Here is a 20,551-nt window from a genome sequence, read left to right on the forward strand (position 1 = left end):
GTATGGTGACAAGGGACAAGCTTCCCCAAAAGAACAATTTGAAGTGATTTCAATGCCACCAGATGGTGCCAAAGTAATACTGCCGTTGTTATGACCAGAGCACAACGACGAGTTATTCATGCACGGATCCAGTTTTTATTCTATCCTACTGATTATGTTGAAATACCCCCAGCCCCGGTGTAGTGGAGTTCTTACAGATAGGTAGGTACCCCCCGCCCCCATAAAACATGCAGGGGTTCACTGAATAATGGGGAGAAGGGAATGAGATGAATGAACGATTGTCTTTTGATGGATCTGAATTTTTGTTCACAAAAGTCTATTTGAGCGTGCACTTTTTTATTTTATTGAGTACAGATGTAATATAAAAGAACGATACATAACATAGGTGTAAGCTACGCAGTCTAAACAAGTATTTTCAAATACACGAAAATATATTTGATCAGTGCATATTTCCGGTAACCATCTGATGACGTGTGCTTTGCACTCGCGTCAACTTCGGTGCATGCGCACTGACGTGGTAGCCGTGCTTTGCTGATGTGGACTAGTGGCTTTCCTTTTCTTTTTCCCCGGGCCGCAGTCACTGAACAGCAGCGTTTCAGTAGAACTCTTCCAGAGCAACCCTTAAACTCTCAACGCGTAAAGCCCCCAAAGCTACAATGATCCGGATAGCTGCCGCATTCCTCATTCTGCTGGTGGTTGCATGCTCGGGTAAGATAGATTAGAACCGACTTGTGGGAGACATAGCTTTCCAAATGCTATGAGGAGCTAGTTTGGTAATGAGCTTCGAATGGAACTCGATGTTTCAGTGAAAATCCGTCTGAGCATTTATTTCATAGTCTTTATATCTGGCTTAGTGTTAATGCACTAGTCCGCTCCGCTCTTGGTCCCATCTAATAAGGCAATTTAGAATACGAGTAGAGAACCGCATGGTACTTGTGAGGCAAAACTGTCCATCCAAGCTATGAGTACTACTACCGGTAGGTAGGTACATTATACATCACAAAACACGAGTTAACATCTAGCGCCCCACGAGTAGTACTAGGAGTGCATTCGTTTCAACTAGTACAGGTTTACCCTAATAGAATAGTACTTGTTCTACTAGTATGCTGACTTGAGGACAAAGACTATATTTGTCCAGATATAAAGGTATTGGAATAAACACAAGATATGGAATATCAACGTTTCCAATTTGAAGTGGATGCTTGTTACTATGGCAACCGCTGTCAGATGTTGACATATACCATACATACATTGTTTCCTGCGACAGGAGAGAGCTGCACGGAGCCGGCCATTACCCCATCAGCCTACACCACCTCGGACGCTGTCATCTCCGCAGAGTCTGTGTTCATCGTGGAGCTTAGCTTGGTTTGTGCCAACGGAGCTCAGGTAAGTTCTCAAGGCAACATATGGAGACTTCACCAAGAAACGTCAAGCCTTGGTTAACCATTAACAGATGTTAACCATTGATAATTACTGCTTACCATTGCTAACAGTCCCTGATGATTGCCAACCATTGCTAGTAGAAGCTATTGCTAACCATTGGTAACAATAACCACAGTTAACCATTGTGGCTCTTTGCAGAGCGTTACTCTGTATGCTGATGTGAATGGAAGACAGTTTCCTGTGACCAGAGGCCAGGATGTAGGCAAATATCAGGTAGGCCTTGGAGACTTTACGCGTTTTTAACATTCAATTCGATCTGATTTCTATAATGCCAATTGACTATGTGCACCAGGACGGTGACAGATTTCAGATTTTGCCAGTGAATGTCAAATTTTCTTCGTTATTTTCTTGTTCCATTCAAAATGAACAGACAGAAAAACTCTCACACTGTTGTTGCCAAGAAAATTAGGAAATATGATTTGAGGGATACGTTGTTGTCCCTTAGCACACTAAGGTCAGTAGCAGACACATGGATCCACCGGTATTAGTAACAAATGCCATATTGTTGTTGTTTCTTCCCTTCTGACACTTACCCTCTGAACACAAATGTTCTCAAATGGGATTCCTCAGAGTTCAGAAGCCAGTAGTCATAATTAATGATATGGAAAGTGAATTTACACCATTCTCAACACAGCTGTATTAATAGAGCACTTTAAAACAGCCATCACTGTATACAAAGTGCTGTACATGGAGCAACTATCATATATACCACAATAAAGCAATAAATCAGTAACGACGTTCACGTATTATTTTTCTTTTGTGCTGTCAAACTCTCAACACCATAACAACATCACTGCTGGTTGTTCCAAGGTAGTCAAAATAAATACACTAACAACAATAAAATAGCTTATAGTAATACTGCTCGGTCTTAATTGACATTTAGTAAGTACTGTAGCCTACTCGCCATCTGAGAGCTGTATGTTTTTCCTTCTAATCAACTGTAACATGGCTTTGACTTGATCTTAGGTGTCCTGGAGTCTTCCTCACAAGCAGGCCAGTTCAGGAACTTACCAAGTCAAGTTCTTTGATGAGGAGTCCTACAGCGCACTGCGCAAGGTGAGCGCCGGATGCTAAGCTATTTGAGTCATTTAGCTTTTTTGTCTGGAATGAGAATTTATGGGTTTTGTAGGCGCAGAGAAACAATGAAGACGTAAACGCCATCCAGCCTCTATTCTCGGTCAAGGTGGACCACAGGGTGAGTCTCGTGTCCCTGTAGTTAACTTATTTTCCCTTCACCAACATCTATATAAGCAGTGGGCAAACCTAAAATGTATGTCTAAAGTGTAGATCTCTCACAACGTTATTGGGCTTTTGGGTAAAATTTAAGGATGAACCGATGAAAATGACTCTCACTTTTACAGGTGAACTTGAGTTGACTTCATGTAACACAGTTAAAGTTGCTCCTCAAAGAAAGTCAATAGGGGTGTTCACACGGCACACATTTGCTCCGGCGCTACACCAATGTATTTTGTTGCGATATATTTTACACCGGAGCAAATTTTGTGGAGCGGTCACACGTACAAAGCCGCTGAGCGTGTTAGCACCGGCGCAGCGTCGGTGCTGCTCCACTTGCAGTCACACGGCAGTTTCTGCAGCGGAGCAAAACGCCAGAAAACAAATGAGCTGTCGTGTTGGTTCTTTTTAAGACTTATACACAACTCAAGCAACTACTGGACAGTTACGTCCTTCTCCTTCTCGGTCTCCGTGCCTTCAGCTTGAGAGTGACCGCCCCCGAAAACGTAAATCAACGATGACTTCAATGACACTCAGAAAAGCAAACATGTAATGCGGCAAACAGAAAATCAAGAGAGGAAATCACAAAATAAATTCTATGGGGGGCGGGGGGTTGTGAACACACAACAAAGGAACAAACTACACAAACAACTCCGAGACAGTCCAGTCTCCTACAAAAGGAAAGATGATGTTTGGGGACTATCCCCCCCCCCCCTTCTAGTTGAGATGGTATAACCCAAGAAGTGCTTGCTACTGTTACCAGCCATGTCTTGTGTCGTTATTAAACAAACACATGACAGAAGTGCGACAGAGCACGAAAGCAACGCATTCTCGCCGTATGTAATCAACTCTTCTCGAGCATTTGCTCCAGAGCAAATTGGAGAGTTCACACGTGCACATTTACATCTGTGCTGCTCCACAAACGAGCATTTGCTCTGGAGCAAATTTTTAAACCACCTCCCAGAGGTGGATCAAATTTGCTCTGGTGTAAGCTGTTTTCTGGGGCTACCCCGGAGCAAATTTGCACGTGTGACCGCTCCACTGGCGCAGCGCCGGCGTAGCACCGGAGCAAATGTTGCCGTGTGAACACCCCTAATGAGTCACAAAGCTGCTCCGGAAAGCAAAAATAAATAAATAAATAATTAGATCACATATATATATATATATAGAGAGAGAGAAAGATAGTTATAAAGGGATTTTTTGACAGTACATTTTGTCCATGTTGTCATATGGCTGATGGATTGTGAATCCGACTCCGGACTGATTGTGGAATCTTGCGTAGCTTTTAGTGGTGTAACAAAAAAAGAAAGAAAAGAAAAACAAGCCCAAATTGAATCACAAATGTATTTTGACTTATAAGATAACAATTCGATGCACTCACAGACATGAGTGCATCGAATTGTCCATCTTTTAAACGAAAGTTAGCAGGGTGTTGACTGTGGTCGTGTCATTGTGACATCAGGGTGTGTGGAGCGGTCCGTGGGTTTCCACCGAGGTGGTGGCAGCCCTCTTGGGAATCCTACTCTACTACGTGGCCTTCAGCGCCAAGAACACCATCCAAGCGTAAACACCCACACTTGGATCTTTAGAGACTGAATACAGGCGCAAATATCTGCTTTGGATTCAGAGACGGTCAGCAGTCTGGAGGATTTTTTTGTTTGTTTGTTTTTCTATTCAGACTGTGTCTGTATGTGCTCTCAGATGGACTTTGCATCAGTTATTTTTCTTACTCTCAGGCTGCCAAGCTGGACTGCTTGGTAAGCTGACATGTAAATCAATAAAGGAGTGCTTTTGGTCTTCCAGTCTACAGTAATTCATTTCTTCTCACTTTAAATACTACACTTGGATTGGCAGATATCCCATATGTATCAAATTTTATAATGGGATTTTTATTATTCTTGCATTTCATTTTGTTATCACTATATTCTGACATACAGTGCTGTTCAAAATAATAGCAGTGCAATGTGACTAACCAGAATATCCCTGGTTTTTAGTATATTTTATATTGTTACATGCCAGACAAGTTACCAATCGGTTACCGATAGGCATTGCTCCCCTATCATCCTGATTTGGTCTATTTATTTTTGAACTTCCTTCCAATGAAATTTACTGCCAAACCAAGTCACAGGAATCGAAATGGCTTCTATCGCAAAGATACGGGCTGTGAACTCGTTGAAGTTGATGTACAAAAGATGAGTGGTAGACCATGTAAGGAGTTCGAGATTGGAATCCCCGTGCTAATTCAAAAACTAACCACATTAATGTGCTATGAGAGGTCATCAGGTGTGCCGCGGAAAATGATCTAATTTCACTTCAATGGTCCCAAAATTATTAACTAGAGAAAAGGTTAATAATCAGCGTTTCTATTAATACAGGATGCAAGATCTCACCTGGATGCTTGACTTTGAAGTTTTTATTAAGAAATGAGTTGGTAAAAAATGGAAATGGCTTCCAGGTGACATGCTCACGTCTCCTCCATAGTGTCACATAATCCAAGCTCACATGTTTCACAGAGGTTCTCCTCCAGGAACTGGCCCAGACAGCCATTAGTGCCACACACGCAGGGCACTTCCTGTTGGTGGGCCAACGAAACCGTACGTGCGTCGGAAGAATAGTTCCATGTCAGTTCAGTGCCTGCCTTCACCACACTAACACACAAACCCACACAGCGACTTTTTCAGGCCCCGCAATGTTCAGATTGCACCTGCATTGCTTGCTCTCTTCTTACCTGTTGGTGAAGAAGGCGATGATGGGGAAATCGGGGTCATGTGAGTCAGTGAAGACGTTCTGAATGAACAGGTTTGGCTGGCAACTGTGCTGCAGGAGATGAGAAAAGACAGAAATGGTCATTTTCAAAGGTGCTGTGTACTTTTGGAAAAAAGGGTCATGCTAGGAAGAAAGAAATATGAAAAAGAGGTCCCATGAGAAAGCCATTTAGACAATTACACTGTGGGTGAAAAAAAAAAAGTTGCTTTGTCCACTGCCATTTAACTGCTGCCAATTTATTTTCGAGGGCCCCCTAAAGTGGTCCATGTTTCTTTCTTAGGGCACCCCAAAATAAAGAACCGTGGAGGGGAAAATAATTCCCACAAAAACCTGAAGAGCCACTCACACGGGAGAGGGTAGAGAGAGAGAATGAAACAAATGTGCAAAATATGACACATTCAAATACTGGTAACACAATTATATCTGACAAGGATTAACAATCCATACAAGGTAATTATTTTTCCTGCCACTTGATATTTGTGTTTTATATATTAATTGTAGTACCATTTAATGGTATATTCTATACAAAATATGTATTTTATGAAGAAATGGGGCAACAATATTAGAATATTGCCATTAATTTCATGCAATGTCAAAGAAAAATGTTTTATTGGGAAATATAGGGTACCAAAAAGTAAGTTTTTTTTTAAAACACTATTTACAAATGACCTCTGCTATTCATGGGGAATAGCGACCAGGCCAGACTGCAAATAGTGATAATCCATGTATAATTGACACCCATTGAAATGCATTTTGAGGATTATTTTTCACAATCTATATATTCTTTTAAAATTAACTAATTAATCCGTAATATATTCAATATAAAAATTGGCATTGGCCACACAAAAATCCCTATGAGGTTGGGCCCTAGTTCGTGTTAGACCATTTACATAACATTTTGTTGTAGCTAAATGACACCATTGTATAAATTTGTTTATACTGCAAGTCTTTTAGGTTTTTCCATCTTTGTCTTGTTGGAGTTGTGGTCCACTTACATTGAGAAAGCGGCTCACGTTTCCCTCCTTTCTGGCGTCCAGCAAATAAATGTCCTCTGAGTTGACGACCATCTTCAAGTTCTTTTCATTGCCTTTGCCATCAGCATTGTTTGGTGATGCCAAAACTTTCTTCACCTTGTCTTTGTTTGGATTTGCGTTGACATCGGTGGGTCTCTGGATGACTGGAACATGCAGTGGTGGAGAAGTTGGGGGGTCAGGGTTTTCCAACAAGTTGCTCCCCTCCAGTACGGAGGGTGCCAGCCACTCTGTGACCACCTCCACCTCGTCATCCGATGGCAGGTCCACTCTAGTCAATTTCGGGGGCGGAGGCTCAACGGGTCGCTGGACCTTCTGCAGTATCACGCCTGGAGATGTCAAAACATGTACTTTTACATTGAAGCATGGAAATTTAGATTCGGAAAAAAAATATTTGGACCCAACGCGCAGAAATGTAATGCGCCTTTGAGCATCTGGGACTTAGCATCCCCGTCCAAACACAACACATGATGGATAATGTGAAAGGCCATGAAAAATGGAAATAAAAATGGCAAAATCCCAAAGCGCACCATGTTTCCGACAAACGGCAGTAACATCGTGTTCACGTAGCCGAAGAAGTGTTGTTTGTGTCACCTGCATATATACACACAAAGGTCCCCGCATCCAAGTCATCAAGGCTGCGCACACCCCAGCCACAACGCTCAGTCCAAAAAACTTGAAGACGGACTCTGATTCCTCTCTGGACGAGACGATTCTGACAAAGAGCCCGATCGCAGCTGCACCACGGCCCGCACTCAAACAACCTGTTGTTAAAAAGAAGAGAAGGAAAGCCTTTAATGGCATTCATGTAGCTGATACAGGACAACAAAACTGGGGTACAACTTGAATTTTAAAAATGGTGTTAATACTACACTGTATAAAAATGTAATAAGGGCAAGACTAAAATATTTAGTGTAGGGCTGCAAATAATTTGTTTTAATAATTGATTAATCTGTTGATAATTTTGTCGATTAATCAATGAATTGGGTTAAACAACCATTTTTAAATTTCCACCCCGTTATTTAAAAACATTATATTATTTCATTTCATTAATAGTGCAGAAAAAAATAATTCTGTTACTGGTTTGGTACCCAACATGTCAAAAAATAGGCAATAAGGTAGCAATCAAATGTTTTAATTTGATTCAGCAGTGTGCTATCGGAGAGGACAACAGAATTCTGAGAATATTTACTGCTGGGAAGCTGAAATGTTCACTGATGGTCTTTTTATGGTCAACTCACCCGGATGTCACAGGGTGGGAGACTCTCTGATAGTTGTAATGGTTGCCTGCTCCAGTCATGGCGATGCAGGCGCAGCGTTGTGCGTCCAAGCATCCATCTGTACACTCACAACAAGCGTCAAAAATGGGACCCCGGGTCAGGAAGCACCCATGCGGCCAGCGCTCCTTCCTGTAACGGAATTCAGATGGCCGGGAATCACCGGGCCCCACACACAGCTCCACTGGGGTTGGTTCAGATCCACGACTCAGGTCGATCTCAGGGGGCTGGCTGACTCGCAATGAATGAGGGTCCAATTGCACCACGTTGTTGAAGGAAAAATAGTCCAGCTGGAGGAAATAGCAAGACGGATCAATTGAAAGTCTATCAAGTAAAAAACGTTTTGGTGGCTCTTAGAAAAGGGGTTCCCGACCAAACATATTAATATACCGTGGGAAATTGTCCGATTTCATTCATTTGTTTGTTTTTGAGGAGACAAAACAAGACAATCCATGTCAACAAGAATTCAAACAATACTGCATATTCAAACATAAAAAAACAACATCAAGGCAAAAGAGTAATTAGTACATTAGCAATAACAAAATAAGTTTTGTATGTGCTGATGAAAAAGGAGTGGAAAGAAGAAAACCTCCGATCCCCATCTCACATTTACATAACATGCCATACTTCTACTTCTTCCTTTCATAACTTTGCTGCTGTGAATTGGGAATTTCTCCATTGCGAGACTAATAAAGGTTTTTCTTATCTTTTTTTTTTCTTATACAACCTTCACTATCTGATAGAGTTACATTGGTACAAAGTCTGAATAATGTACATAACATATAGTATTAACATTCGGAAATCGGATGTATAATAGACATAGTACCTATTTAAACGATAGCCAGCATAATTTAGAGTACAGTATACTTGAAGAATAATTACTACAACAACGGTAATGGAAGTGGAATATCTACACTACATCACTACAGTAGAGGACCCAGCACTGACCCCTGGAGGACACAGAAGCAACACCAAGTTCATCCATTTTTACAAATTATGTTCATTCTGATAAGTACAACCGGCTATCCCTCTGATCTCATATTTCTCCAGTTTGAGTCGAAGTGAGTGATTGATTTTCCCACTTCATCGGTCCCAAAATTACTATTTATTTACAGTAATAGTATATTTCCACCTATACTAGCTACATATAGTCACAGGCAGAGCAATAAAACGCTCTTCCACAACATAGCAGAAGTTGGCACAATAAAGTATGTGCGACGCTATGTTGGAGGAAATATTATCAACTCGCAACCACCATTGCTGCGTGGATGTGCCATACAAAGGATCTGACCTGGAGTACATCGTAGCTTTCTGTGGCCAACAGGAAGCGCATCACATCCTCATAGTTACGGAGGCTGTGCCCACAGGGAGCTTTGTAAATGACACCCCAGTGGCTTTCATCTTCCTCCTCATCTTGGCCATCTTTCTGCTGATCATCGCTGGCCCCACCCCCACTGGATAACATCAGTGGCCTGGCAACCATCCGCTTGAAACCACACAGCAGCGGGACCTTGAGGGGGTTCTGAGCCCAATACAGCAGGGTGGAGTTATGCGTGCCTTGTAAAGAAGGCAAGCACGTCTAGAAGGAGAAGAGCAGCTTCAGAACAGGAAGTGAACGCTGGTGGTCAGCTTGACCTTACCTTGCAGCACACGTGCAGCTTACATGGCAGCTGAATGGGCAGCAGCTGATCATCAATGGCTGATGAAGGTGCGGGCGTGGGGCTGTGGTCGTCTGGCTTATAACCTGAGCAGGTAAACAAATTCAGGAGTTCATTTGAAATCATTAACCTTTACATACTGTTCATTTTTTCAAGCACACATGGTACATTCGGGGCAAAGAATATCCTTTTAATAATCGTCTATCAAATGATGAACTATAGAACATTTCAAAACGTATTCTAAGGCTATCTGATATTAATCAATGAACAATTACACCTAATTCTATGTTTCAGGGGAAAGGTAAAATGATATTTTGTCTTTGTTTTACACCACTTGTTTTGAGTAAAAACATCTACGGTACTATCAAATGTGTTGTTGTATATCATTTTGGAAAATCAAATCAAATATGTTTGTCTGCTCCAAGCCGAATATGTCAGGTATGTCTTCTTCATTTGCTAATGGCTTTCTTTTTTTGTAGCTCTTCCTCAAACAAAGTGATATTTTGTTCATTAATAAATGCTACACCTGTGCAAATGTGATGGAAACCAAAAGTTTATTGGACTGTTTCAAGCTCCCGCTTGAATCCTGAAAATGATATCATAAAAAACACACACATTCATGCTATGTCAAGTTTAATAATACCACCACTGTCACTACTGATTCAAATCACACAGATTGATTTGAAATTGTTTTGTAACATTTTGAAATATTTTGTAGTGCCCATATGAAAGACTGACATTTTTAATATTTATATTTTGAGTAGGGGCAGCCTGGTGGTCCAGTGGTTAGCGCGTCAACCTCACAGTGTAGAGGGACCGGCTTAGATCTTCCTGTGTGGAGTTTGCATGTTTTCCCCGTGCCTGCGTGGGTTTTCTACGGGTTCTCCGGTTTCCTCCCACATTCCAAAAACATGCACGGCAGGCTGATTGAACATTCTAAATCGCAGGCGTCAAACTCCGGTCCTGGAGGGCCACTGGCCTGCATGTTTTCCAAGTCTCTCAGTTGTAACACACCTGATTCAAATGATCAGATCATCAGCAAGCTCTGCGGAAGCCTGACATTGAACCTGTTCATTTGAATCAGGTGTGTTGCAACAGGGAGACTTGGAAAACATGCAGGAGAGCGGCCCTCCAGGACCTGAGTTTGACACCGCTGCTCTAAATTGTCCCTAGGTGTGAGTGTGACCGCGGTTGGTTGTTCGTTTGTGTGCCCTGCGATTGGCTGGCAACCGGTTCAGGGTGTCCCCTGCCTACTGCCCGAAGACAGCTGGGATAGGCTCCAGCACCCCCCGCGATCCTTGTGAGGATAAAGCGGTTCAAAAAAATGGATGGATGGATGGATATATTTTGAGTACTGTAATTTGGGCCACTTTAGAAAAAGCCATCAAGTCTCACAGCGAAAGAATGACATTTGTTGTATGTTCATTGCTTTTTAAAACGGTTGAAATTTGACACGAACGGTATGTAAGGATTCAGTGACTTACCTGCACTAAGAGCCACCTGAACCACCGCAGTGTCGCCCATAGGAGACCGAGCTGTCAACCCCAGACAGTCGAACGACTTCAAAGCCTGGACACGTTCTAATGGATCAGATGCAAACATCAGTCAAGAAACTAAATGCCAGCAGAGATAAACAGATTGAGAAAACCTTTGTCGGTTGCCGTGTTGGTCCTCAGGACTTCTCTGAGATGATCCAGCCGCTTGAACATGACACTAAACACTTGATCCACATTCTCCTTGGCCCAGAAAACTTTGGCCCGATCTATGAAACACAGAAACGCGTATACTGTAGAAGTAGATTTTCTTTTAATAAATCGGTCAAACCAAAGTCTTTCAGAACAGGTTAAAAAAAAGCTTACGTTTCAAACAAAACGTACATAACTGGTTATTTTCAACCAAAATCTCACCAACATCTTGACGATCGAACGAATCCCCCATCTGAACGAATTCCAGGCGAATGACTTAATTAATTTAAACACTAATAAAAGTCAATTTGCTTAGCTAAGTTAGGTTAGCAGGCACTCTTCGCCTGGGAAGCAGTAGCTGCGACAATGATTACATCAATTAAAGTCAAATGCGATCATCGAGTAAAATAGCCGCGAAACTTATATTGCTGGCTTTGCTTCAATGTAACGGTTTGTCGGCTACATTGCTGCTTCAAAAGTCAATTCTGTATATGATGGATTAGCATTCAGTTTCTTCCTCAAAAACAACACGCCGGCATGTGGTTAATGTTCCCTCGTTTTGTCTGGCAGGCATAACGTTTGGCGTTTGATGTCATTTTGTATTGGGCAAAACAAAATGTTTTTACACTCAATTTGGGAAAAGTGATATTTTCACACAAAGCCACTAAAGATACAAATAAATACAAAATCCATAATCGTAAAATAATTGTGTAACCCAATTTAAATACCTGTCAAGTGTCTATTTGTGTTCTTTTATTTGTCTCGCTATTATGTTATTTCAGTTATCTTATTTCATCTACACGAGTCTATTGTTGGATAGCTGTTCAAATAATACCACGTCTATATAAATTGCGCAACTATCCCGCGAATATCTTTTGCCTGCAAGGACAAAAATGGTAATGTAACAAATCATCGGCCACCGTAGCGACTGAAGTACTGTATACACAATTTTCCTCGCGGTTCACGTATCTATCAACAAATGTAGTGATCGAGGTTGTCTACTGCTTAGTCTGGAGAATCTGTACTACGATGTTTGGTTTTCTTTAGCACACAATTCTGTTAACAATCCTTCTCGTATATGATTAGCTACTTCCGGTTTTCTTTTGTAACAGGTATACGCAAGTTACGCAAGTTTTACTTGACGCAAAGGAAAGAGCGTCTATGAAAGGTCAGCAATTTATACATTTATTTATGTGATTACGCGTGACACACGTTTTTATATATACTCCATCCATCCTTTCTCTGTACCGCTTATCCTCACAAGGGCCGTCGAATGTATAAAATATTTATAACAATTGAAAAATGTGTACTTAGTCAAATTTTTCAAAAAAAAATTGAACTCACAATTTAAGACTAACAAAAAATGCATGTTTTCGTTAATTTAACACAGCACAGAATATTATTTTGCATTTAAGTAATGAGAGTGAGCAGTTTCCCATGAAAAGGTATTCGAGATTAGATATTTGACGATACCTGAATTTCGAAAAATGTGAAAGCTGTGCTCACTTGTGAAATACTGTAAACGAATTTATGGCCTGGATTCAGCACTATGCAGGAGTGGGTCTCCACCTGTACTCACTGAAATAAACCTATCTGCAGAAAGATGTTCTTCTAAAAATGTTAGATAGGAATCGATTAATATTAAGATAGGAATTGATGTATTTTATAGTCCATTTACTGTCAGAGAACAGTTTACCGGTTCTGACTCTCTGCTGTTATGATGAATGAAGTTCTGAAAGAGTTGCATTGTGGTAGATGACGACGGTGTGGCGGTCAGTGAGTGAGGCATTATGGGCAATGTGTGCCGCCGACGCCATGTCCATGCCCGTTCACTGGTACTATAACATCCATGACATCAAGAGGGATTTTGGAGGGTGGATATCTGGCTTCAATTCACCCAGAATCAAACACCCCAGCAGCATCCTCAGTCTGTCCAACACTGGTGAGGATCGGTCTTCTTTTTTTCAAGTGTTTATTGCCGATTTTCTTCAAAAATATGATTAATTGTGATGTGTGTTGTGATGAAGCTGGCAGTGGCCGCACTTCCTGGTCATCTGCTGCCAACCAAGTGGAGGTGGTGGGTAACATCATCCTTCATGACAAACTGAGCTTATGGAAATCTCCCAGTGGCTCCGTCCACTATCACCAAGGTACTGTCTGTTTGTCGCACATAATTATGGGTGGTAAAAGCCCAAGCATTTGCCTATGGCATCACACTAAACAAAGCCTGACATGTTCTTTGGCCAAAGCTGAGCCGAAGGGGAACTAGCTGGAGTACTGATTTTGACCTCTTCTCTGCCAGTGCAGTTTGAACTGTCTGACCTCACAGTCAAAAATAGGGGAGATGAACACACACGATAACGATAACGCTGACCTGACGTGACGGAAATAGTTAACGAGATCATTGAAGAACTGGCTCAGACTTTTGATGTGCTGAAGAATTGATGCTAGCTACTAAGCAAACCATAATGTTTTGCTAATGCCTTCCACAAACCCAGTGGTGGTTTGGTTCCCACCCTGTCCATTAAGCAGCGGCAACTCGGGATGGAACAACTTCACATATTTTGTAGTCGACCCCAGGTGATGAAAGTTGAGTTGATCTAATTATGTGATGACATGAATTATGATCATACATATTTTATCAACTTGCTGTGCACACTTGCAAACACTTGCTTGCGCACTCACTTCTCCGCCATCCCCAGTTGCACAGGCCCCACCCCTTGACTCGCTCATCCAATCGCCAGTTTAGGATAGCGGGAGTCAATTACCTTTCTACCAGCTGGAAGTATCCCCCTTATTGTTTACAAACATTGTGAATTGGTCTATGGCTTCCATATTTGTATAATTATGAGTTCTATCCTAAATCCCGCTTGCGTGGTATCTTACAGGTCTGAAGGCAGGTAACAACACGCTGAATGTCCTATGCGCCCTCCGAGCCGCTCACACGCTGGCCAGCGCTGACTTTGCTGACATCTCGCATCCTGATGCCCGAGCCGCTGTCCTCGCAGACTACGTTCATTTCTTGACCACACCTGGGAGCCACGGCGACACCTACGCCGAGTCCTACCATCGATCCTTCTTTTCTGAATGGCAGGACAGAAGGCCGACTTCGAGGCAGGAGGTACAAAATCTGCTCTCTGGGCTTTTCTGAGCTGGGGCAGAAGGCACAGACAACACATTGGACTATTCACCAGTCAATTGCAGGGCAGCTGAAAATGACAGAGAATGACTTCATCAGCGATGTAAATCGTCACACTAGCAATGTTCCTAAACCTTCGTTCTCTTCTATGAAGATTCTAAGGTTTGCAGAGGAGCGCTGCAAGAAGAAGCTAAAGTCACTCCCGGACAGCCAGTTGGATGCAATCGGGTGCCTTACCATGAGCCTTCCCTTCATTCTGCTGTCAGCCTCAACCAATGAGGAGCAAGCTGTGAGTACCACATTCAATGGGAAGAAAGCACCACATTGTCACACGTACATCTGAGGGGCAAAAGCTCCGATGATTCGGCCAGTTAACAAACCTTCAGCCGTAGTCATTTGCATTCTGTTCCACTGGAAGAAGTACCCTGGCGTCTATTTGTTTACAAACATGAACTCTCTACAGAACATGACTTGATGCTTGGATTTTCTGTCATGACCTCTGATTCACCAGGTCTGTGCGGCGGTTGAATTTGTGAAGCTTTCCCACCCCCACCTACGCGTGCCTGAATACGTAGCCATCTACAGCAGGGCACTTCATGCTGTGCTGGGGGGTGCCGGCGTCCGTCCGCAGGCCGAGCTCGCCCTCAGGAAGCTGGGAGTGTGGGACACCTCCGAGAAGTTCAGTCGGCAAGCCGCAAGGTGTGCACCTACAACCGCACGACACATTTCTGTGTGTTATTGCCTCACACCTCTACGCCCGGCTTGTATTTCATGTGATGATTTGAATTCCAGCACATTTGTTATTTTGTTTAGGTTTCCGGAGGGGTCTGAAGAACGACTGCAAGTCCATCAGAGTGCTGTCAGCAGCCTCGGCCTGGCGTGCTACACAAAAGGTGCCGGTGAACCACTGCTGATTATTTTCTTCATGTCTTTCTTTTTGTAATTTGTGAATTTTTGGGGGACCCTCCAGGAGCTCTTTCCAGCATGTTTTACCTTGCTCACCAGTTTCATGATGACCCTACAGCAGGAATCCTGGCCAACACCAACTGCGGAGGTCTGAATGCAAGATTTCGAGTCATTTTGACCAACTTGAATGCGATCTTACTGGCTGAATCACATTCTGACAATTATGTGATCAGATTCACGTAGTTCCATGATTAAATAGATGAAATTCCTGCTCATTTTCAGGAGAGAACTGTAACCGAGGAGCTGCACTGGGGGCCCTGCTGGGAGCGGGAGGATCGTACAGCAAGTCCACCATCCCACAGGACTGGAAGGACCAATTAAGGGACGCTCAGGACTATATCCCAGACATACTCAAATGTTTGCAGTACTGACAATCTCCAGTATGACACCAAACCAAGACAGCAGTTTAGTTTGCCCATTCCCATTTCATCTTCTGCTTTACAAACGTAAGGATCTGATTAGACTCTTTCATTGAAATTTGATTTGACTGGAAGCACTGCAAACAGACATTCTCATTGAAGTCCTGAGTGAATTAAAAAAAGGCCAATAATTAATGAGAAAGCATTTTGTTTGTGTCTCCGATCCCATTGACTGAATAGTTGATGCAGTGACCTAAACAGATTTGAGGAAAACTGTTGGCTCCAAAGTCCAAAGAGACAAAACCAACAAAGCGGAGCCGTATTTGGACAGTTTACGCATGGCAATGTTCACGTGTTTCCAAGTCCATTTGTGACCTTTGTCCTGATCAGAATAAAAATGGCGACAACAAGCAGACACACTAAGCCGCTCTTCTTTCTCGGGCTTCTCTTGGCTTCTATCCCAGCATGCAATGGGCTCCCTGAAGGTCAGTCTTCCGCGTTCTCAACCAGTTCAACTCTCATTCGTCTTTGTCCTGTTTTGATCCTTGATCGAAAAACATGGTTGAGTCTTAAGTTCGAGATCATGTTGGTGTTCAACGGCGTAGTGTTGGATGTAACATTTGTGACGTTGGCATTAGCTAACAGCATTATTTCCACGGATGAGTACGAGGTGTACCTCGCCTCTCACCTGAGGTCACTTCTGATCCTGCTTGCTTTTAACCTGAAATGAGATGAGCACAACAGTAAATAACATGGATGTTTAGCAGAGGTGCGGTGCTTCAGTCAGAAGATTCGGAACACATCTCAAATCTTACCGTAAATTCACAATTTTAGGACATGGCTAGACTTGACTCTGACTCGGTCGTTCTGAAACTCAATTTATACTTGAAACACATGACTCAATAGGCCTTGCCTGTTTATGTTTTAAACATATTTCTGAGGTCATTTGTTTTGTTTGTGAAATAAGTTATTTTCAACCCAGCATTATGTTAGAATGTGGAGTGCAGAGGTCACCTCACGAAGCAAGTACTGTATCGGGGAGGGAATTTTATTACTGTTGGATTCAATAATTAGGTTTCAGATCACGATGAAGAGAGAATGGCAACATGGAAGAGTTGCAATTGAAAGAGAAGAAACTAAACACCGATGGCATCTAACTGCTGTTTATCCGTCACTCAAACCCACCCAGATTTTTAAATGATGTTAACTCCACAGCTGGTCAAACATGAAGTAAAGTTCATGTCAGGTGTGCATTGAATTAAGATGACAAGTAATAATAGCCCATGACAGAGACTGGGTTGGGACCATTCAAAAATGTAAAATGTAAATGCACAGCAAACGAATGCATGTTTGAGCAACGTGTCTTATCCATCCATCCATTTTCTGATCGCGGCAGGGGACACCCTGAATCGGTTGCCAAGCCAATCGCAGGGCACGCAGAAACAAACAACCATTCGCGCCCACACTCACACCTCGGGACAATTTCGAGTGAAAAATTAATCGGAGTACCCGCAGAAAACCCACACAGGCATGGGGAGAACATGCAAACTCCACTCAGGATGGCCGCAGCGATAATCGAACCCTGCAACTCTGCACTGTGAGGTCGACGCGCGAACCAATCGACACCGGGCCGCCCCAAAGTGTGAAAATATATATGTTGTGACTGCACGATTGCATGACTTGACGTATTACTTGCTAAATCCAAGTCACGACCGACTTGGTTGACATTAAGTGGGGACTCCAATTGACTTGCTTGCATTTTCCCTCAGTATCAATTGGTCAAGACTTTATTTATGACTCGTACGTATGTGACTTACTCCACCTCCGAACGACAGCATCGAGGTTCTTGAATGGATTCAAGAAAAGGGTATTTCAAGTGTTTCTGGCCCGCTGCCACTATCCCGCGTGGTAAATCTTTGTTTGAAACAGGCATGTTTTTGGGGAGACCCGACGCAAGCGTTTTCCTCCATCGAACCCGTCGAGCAAACTACTTCTGGGAGGAGCTAAAACAAGGCAACCTGGAGCGGGAATGTCTCGAAGAGAAATGCTCATATGAGGAAGCCAAGGAGATCTTTGCCCTGCCGCAGCAACTGGTCAGTGTACGACCGTCAGAAGGTGGTTTTGTCCAATTGCCCATGTTTTCACTCATGTGCCACATTTGCTTTGCAGGAGGTTTTCTGGAGAATGTACACGGGTAAGTCTGTATGAATGTCGCTAACAAGGCTGCTTTTGAGAAGCTTCCTGATTTGTGTGTGTGTGTTTTTAGCCGAGGATCACTGCCTGTCATCTCCCTGTAAGAATGGCGGCACTTGTACTCGTAAGATCAACACTTTTGTCTGCCAGTGTACGTCTGGATTCCACGGCTCGACTTGTGACAAAGGCAAGGCCCGCGTGGCACCGGCATGATTGCTTCGTGACGGACATTATGCACATGTATGATATGACACGGGTCGATTTCGTTGTAGCGCGCCTGACCTCCAACGGATGTCGCTATCGGAATGGAGGATGTGAACATTTCTGCAAAGAGTTTCCCAACCGGACACATACTTGTTTCTGCGCTACAGGATACCGTTTGGATCAGGACAACAGTACCTGTAGTCCACAAGGTCAGAGCAGATTCTTAACGTTGCTTTAAGGTCACTGGAGATCGGGGCTATAAGTTGGGCGGCGCCCTGTGCTCTGCCCTAGTCCCCGTCCCCTGTGGACGACCACTGGTCCACTTTGGCCCGAGAGTTGTCAACGGAGAGATTTGTCCCAAAGGACATTGTCCCTGGCAGGTGAGATTAATTCTTCAGGTCCTGACAACCTTATAGAGGTTCAGACAAATGAATGATGATAAAAATAACGACTTGCTGTTCAGGCTCTCTTGACTGAGAATCACCAACAAATCTGCGGTGGCATTGTTCTATCCGATCAGTGGATACTGACTGCTGCTCACTGCGTGTGGAAGAAACAAAACAGCATCTTACATGTCGTTGTGGGTAAGACGATCAATGAAAGAAGTAAGCTTGGAGCCCCTCGCTCACAAAATGTCATCTCTTTTTGCCTCTCTTTGCTTCTCTGAAGGCGAGCATGACCTTGAGACGGATGAAAAGACGGAACAGAAGCGCAGAGTGTCGAAAGTCCTGATCCACCGTGGTTATAACCACTCTAGCTATGACAGCGACCTGGCCATGCTGAAGCTCCACCGTCCCATCAAACTGGGACTCTACGTCGTCCCCATTTGTCTCCCAGCTAAGAACAGCTCGTTCACCCGCACGCTAGCGGCCATCCGACACAACACAGTGTCAGGGTGGGGTCGTCTGTCGCTGCACGGTTCCACGGCAAGATTGCTCCAGCGCCTGGCACTACCACGGGTCCCGCTGCAGGAGTGTCGCCTGCATACCAAACTCAACATCACCCGAAACATGCTCTGTGCCGGCCTACAAAGGGGAGGCCAGGATGCATGCAAGGGTGACAGCGGTGGCCCTCTGGTGACTCGCTACAAGAAAACTTGGTTTTTGAGTGGTGTGGTGAGCTGGGGCAACGGCTGCGCTGACAACAACATGTACGGCATTTACACCAAAGTCAGCAACTTCCTCGACTGGATCCAACATCAAATGACCAGATGGTAAAGCAAGGAGACTGGAATTTGCCAAGTGACAACTTGATAATTGGTTTGCACTGGTGACTTTTGTTTCAATAAACCAAATAAACAAACATCTTTTCTCTGCTGGTCGTCAACTTTTTTGCGCTATTTTTGTCTAGCTAAAAAAAAATGATAAAAGGTTTATAGTGGTGGGAGATCAGTGCCAGGAAAGCATTAGCCTAAACACGATCAGGCACACTGACCTACATTGAACAACCGGGTTGAAATCAAACATTTGTCCAGTGAAATTGCATTCATTGATCTCCAACAGTACATTTTCTTCATGTTGCAGCATTTCTCCTAGTTGCACTGCCTTCAGTACATGATGAATGCAAGTTAGATTTATTTACAAACCCAATTCCAATGATATCGGGACGTTGTGTTAAACAGAAATAAAAACAGATTCAAAGGATTCGCAAAGCATTTCAATTCATTTTATATTCAATTAAATCCACTCCAAAGACAACCTATTTAATGTTCAAACTGACAAATGTTTTTTTTTTTACCAAATAATCATTCATTTAGAATTTTGTGGCTTTTACACGTTCCCAAAAAGTTGGGACAGGGTCATGTTTACCACTGTGTTACATCACTTTTTTTTTTTTAAACCAACAAACATTTGGGAACTAAGGACACAAACTGTTCAAGCCTTATAGTTGGAATTCTTTCCCATTTTTGCTTGATGTACAACTTCAGCTGTTCAACAGCCTCCATTGTCGTATTTTACGCTTCATAACACGGCCCACATTTTCAATGGGAGACAGGTCTGGACTGCAGGCAGGCCGGTCTAGTATGTGCACTCTTAGTACGAAGCCACATTGCCCTAACATGTGCAGAATGTGGTTTGGCATTGTCTTGCTGAAGTAAGCAGGGGTGTCCGTGAAAACGACGGTTGGATAGCAGCATATGTTTGTCCACAACCTGTTACCATTAATGGTGCCTTCACAGATGTGTAAGTTACCCGTGTCATTGGCACTAAGACAGCCCCACACCATCACAGATGCTGGCTTTTCAATTTTGCTTACATAACAGTACGGACGGTTATTTTCCTCTTTGGCCGAGAGGCCCCCCTGCGCTGCCCACTTTTAGAACACGTCTTAAAACTCACTTTTATTCTTTGGCTTTTGACTCAGCCTGAGACATGATTTTTAGTTTGACTGTTTTTGTGTTTTCTACTCTTTTCATTCTTCATTTATTGTTTGTTGTTGTATTAATTATTTTTGCTCCATTTTCCAACACTTTGCACACAGTGGCGGTTGTCTTTAAGTGCTCTATAAAGTTGCGTTGAGTTGAGCGGTCTGGTTGAGAAAGATTGTGACTTCCAGTGTTGACACAGCAACAAAAAGCCTTGTGTTTTCCCAAAATT

At 43.1% G+C, this 20,551-nt stretch overlaps 4 protein-coding genes across 6 annotated transcripts; 3 read left to right on the forward strand and 1 right to left on the reverse strand.

Moving 5' to 3' along the window:
* The first annotated feature begins 514 nt into the window (after window positions 1-514).
* On the forward strand, window positions 515-4,478 carry ssr4 (signal sequence receptor, delta). Its single transcript, XM_086118166.1, has 6 exons — window positions 515-708; window positions 1,268-1,386; window positions 1,582-1,656; window positions 2,410-2,499; window positions 2,573-2,638; window positions 4,139-4,478. The coding sequence occupies exons 1-6, from the start codon at window positions 657-659 to the stop codon at window positions 4,241-4,243; spliced, it is 507 nt and encodes a 168-aa protein (XP_085974292.1). The 5' UTR covers window positions 515-656; the 3' UTR covers window positions 4,244-4,478.
* Window positions 4,479-4,992: 514 nt separating this feature from the next.
* setdb2 (SET domain bifurcated histone lysine methyltransferase 2) lies at window positions 4,993-14,130 on the reverse strand. 3 transcript variants are annotated; one of them, XM_086118049.1, is made up of 10 exons: window positions 11,316-12,039; window positions 11,057-11,170; window positions 10,893-10,988; window positions 9,391-9,494; window positions 9,042-9,329; window positions 7,715-8,040; window positions 7,068-7,237; window positions 6,438-6,802; window positions 5,405-5,493; window positions 4,993-5,248 (listed from the first exon to the last, which is right to left on the reverse strand). In XM_086118049.1, the coding sequence occupies exons 1-10, from the start codon at window positions 11,344-11,346 to the stop codon at window positions 5,008-5,010; spliced, it is 1,824 nt and encodes a 607-aa protein (XP_085974175.1). In that variant the 5' UTR covers window positions 11,347-12,039; the 3' UTR covers window positions 4,993-5,007. The 3 variants fall into 3 exon arrangements, with proteins under 3 accessions (XP_085974175.1, XP_085974167.1, XP_085974157.1); XM_086118041.1 differs by lacking the exon at window positions 11,316-12,039 and adding an exon at window positions 13,980-14,130 and having other exon boundaries at window positions 5,070-5,324; XM_086118031.1 differs by having other exon boundaries at window positions 5,070-5,324.
* Window positions 9,379-15,972, forward strand: LOC147210895 (uncharacterized). The gene is made up of 10 exons (XM_086118154.1): window positions 9,379-9,502; window positions 12,206-12,261; window positions 12,849-13,035; window positions 13,121-13,243; window positions 13,982-14,214; window positions 14,387-14,521; window positions 14,744-14,931; window positions 15,046-15,125; window positions 15,203-15,286; window positions 15,421-15,972. The coding sequence occupies exons 3-10, from the start codon at window positions 12,849-12,851 to the stop codon at window positions 15,567-15,569; spliced, it is 1,179 nt and encodes a 392-aa protein (XP_085974280.1). The 5' UTR covers window positions 9,379-9,502; window positions 12,206-12,261; the 3' UTR covers window positions 15,570-15,972.
* f7l (coagulation factor VII, like) lies at window positions 15,900-19,256 on the forward strand. Its single transcript, XM_086118124.1, has 8 exons — window positions 15,900-16,042; window positions 17,487-17,650; window positions 17,727-17,751; window positions 17,824-17,937; window positions 18,023-18,163; window positions 18,246-18,334; window positions 18,418-18,538; window positions 18,624-19,256. The coding sequence occupies exons 1-8, from the start codon at window positions 15,955-15,957 to the stop codon at window positions 19,169-19,171; spliced, it is 1,290 nt and encodes a 429-aa protein (XP_085974250.1). The 5' UTR covers window positions 15,900-15,954; the 3' UTR covers window positions 19,172-19,256.
* The last annotated feature ends 1,295 nt before the right edge of the window (window positions 19,257-20,551 follow it).

Source organism: Hippocampus guttulatus, chromosome 1 (assembly GCF_054856545.1).
Source record: "Hippocampus guttulatus isolate MCC_2025c chromosome 1, RoL_Hgut_1.0, whole genome shotgun sequence".
NCBI classification, from domain to species: domain Eukaryota; kingdom Metazoa; phylum Chordata; class Actinopteri; order Syngnathiformes; family Syngnathidae; genus Hippocampus; species Hippocampus guttulatus.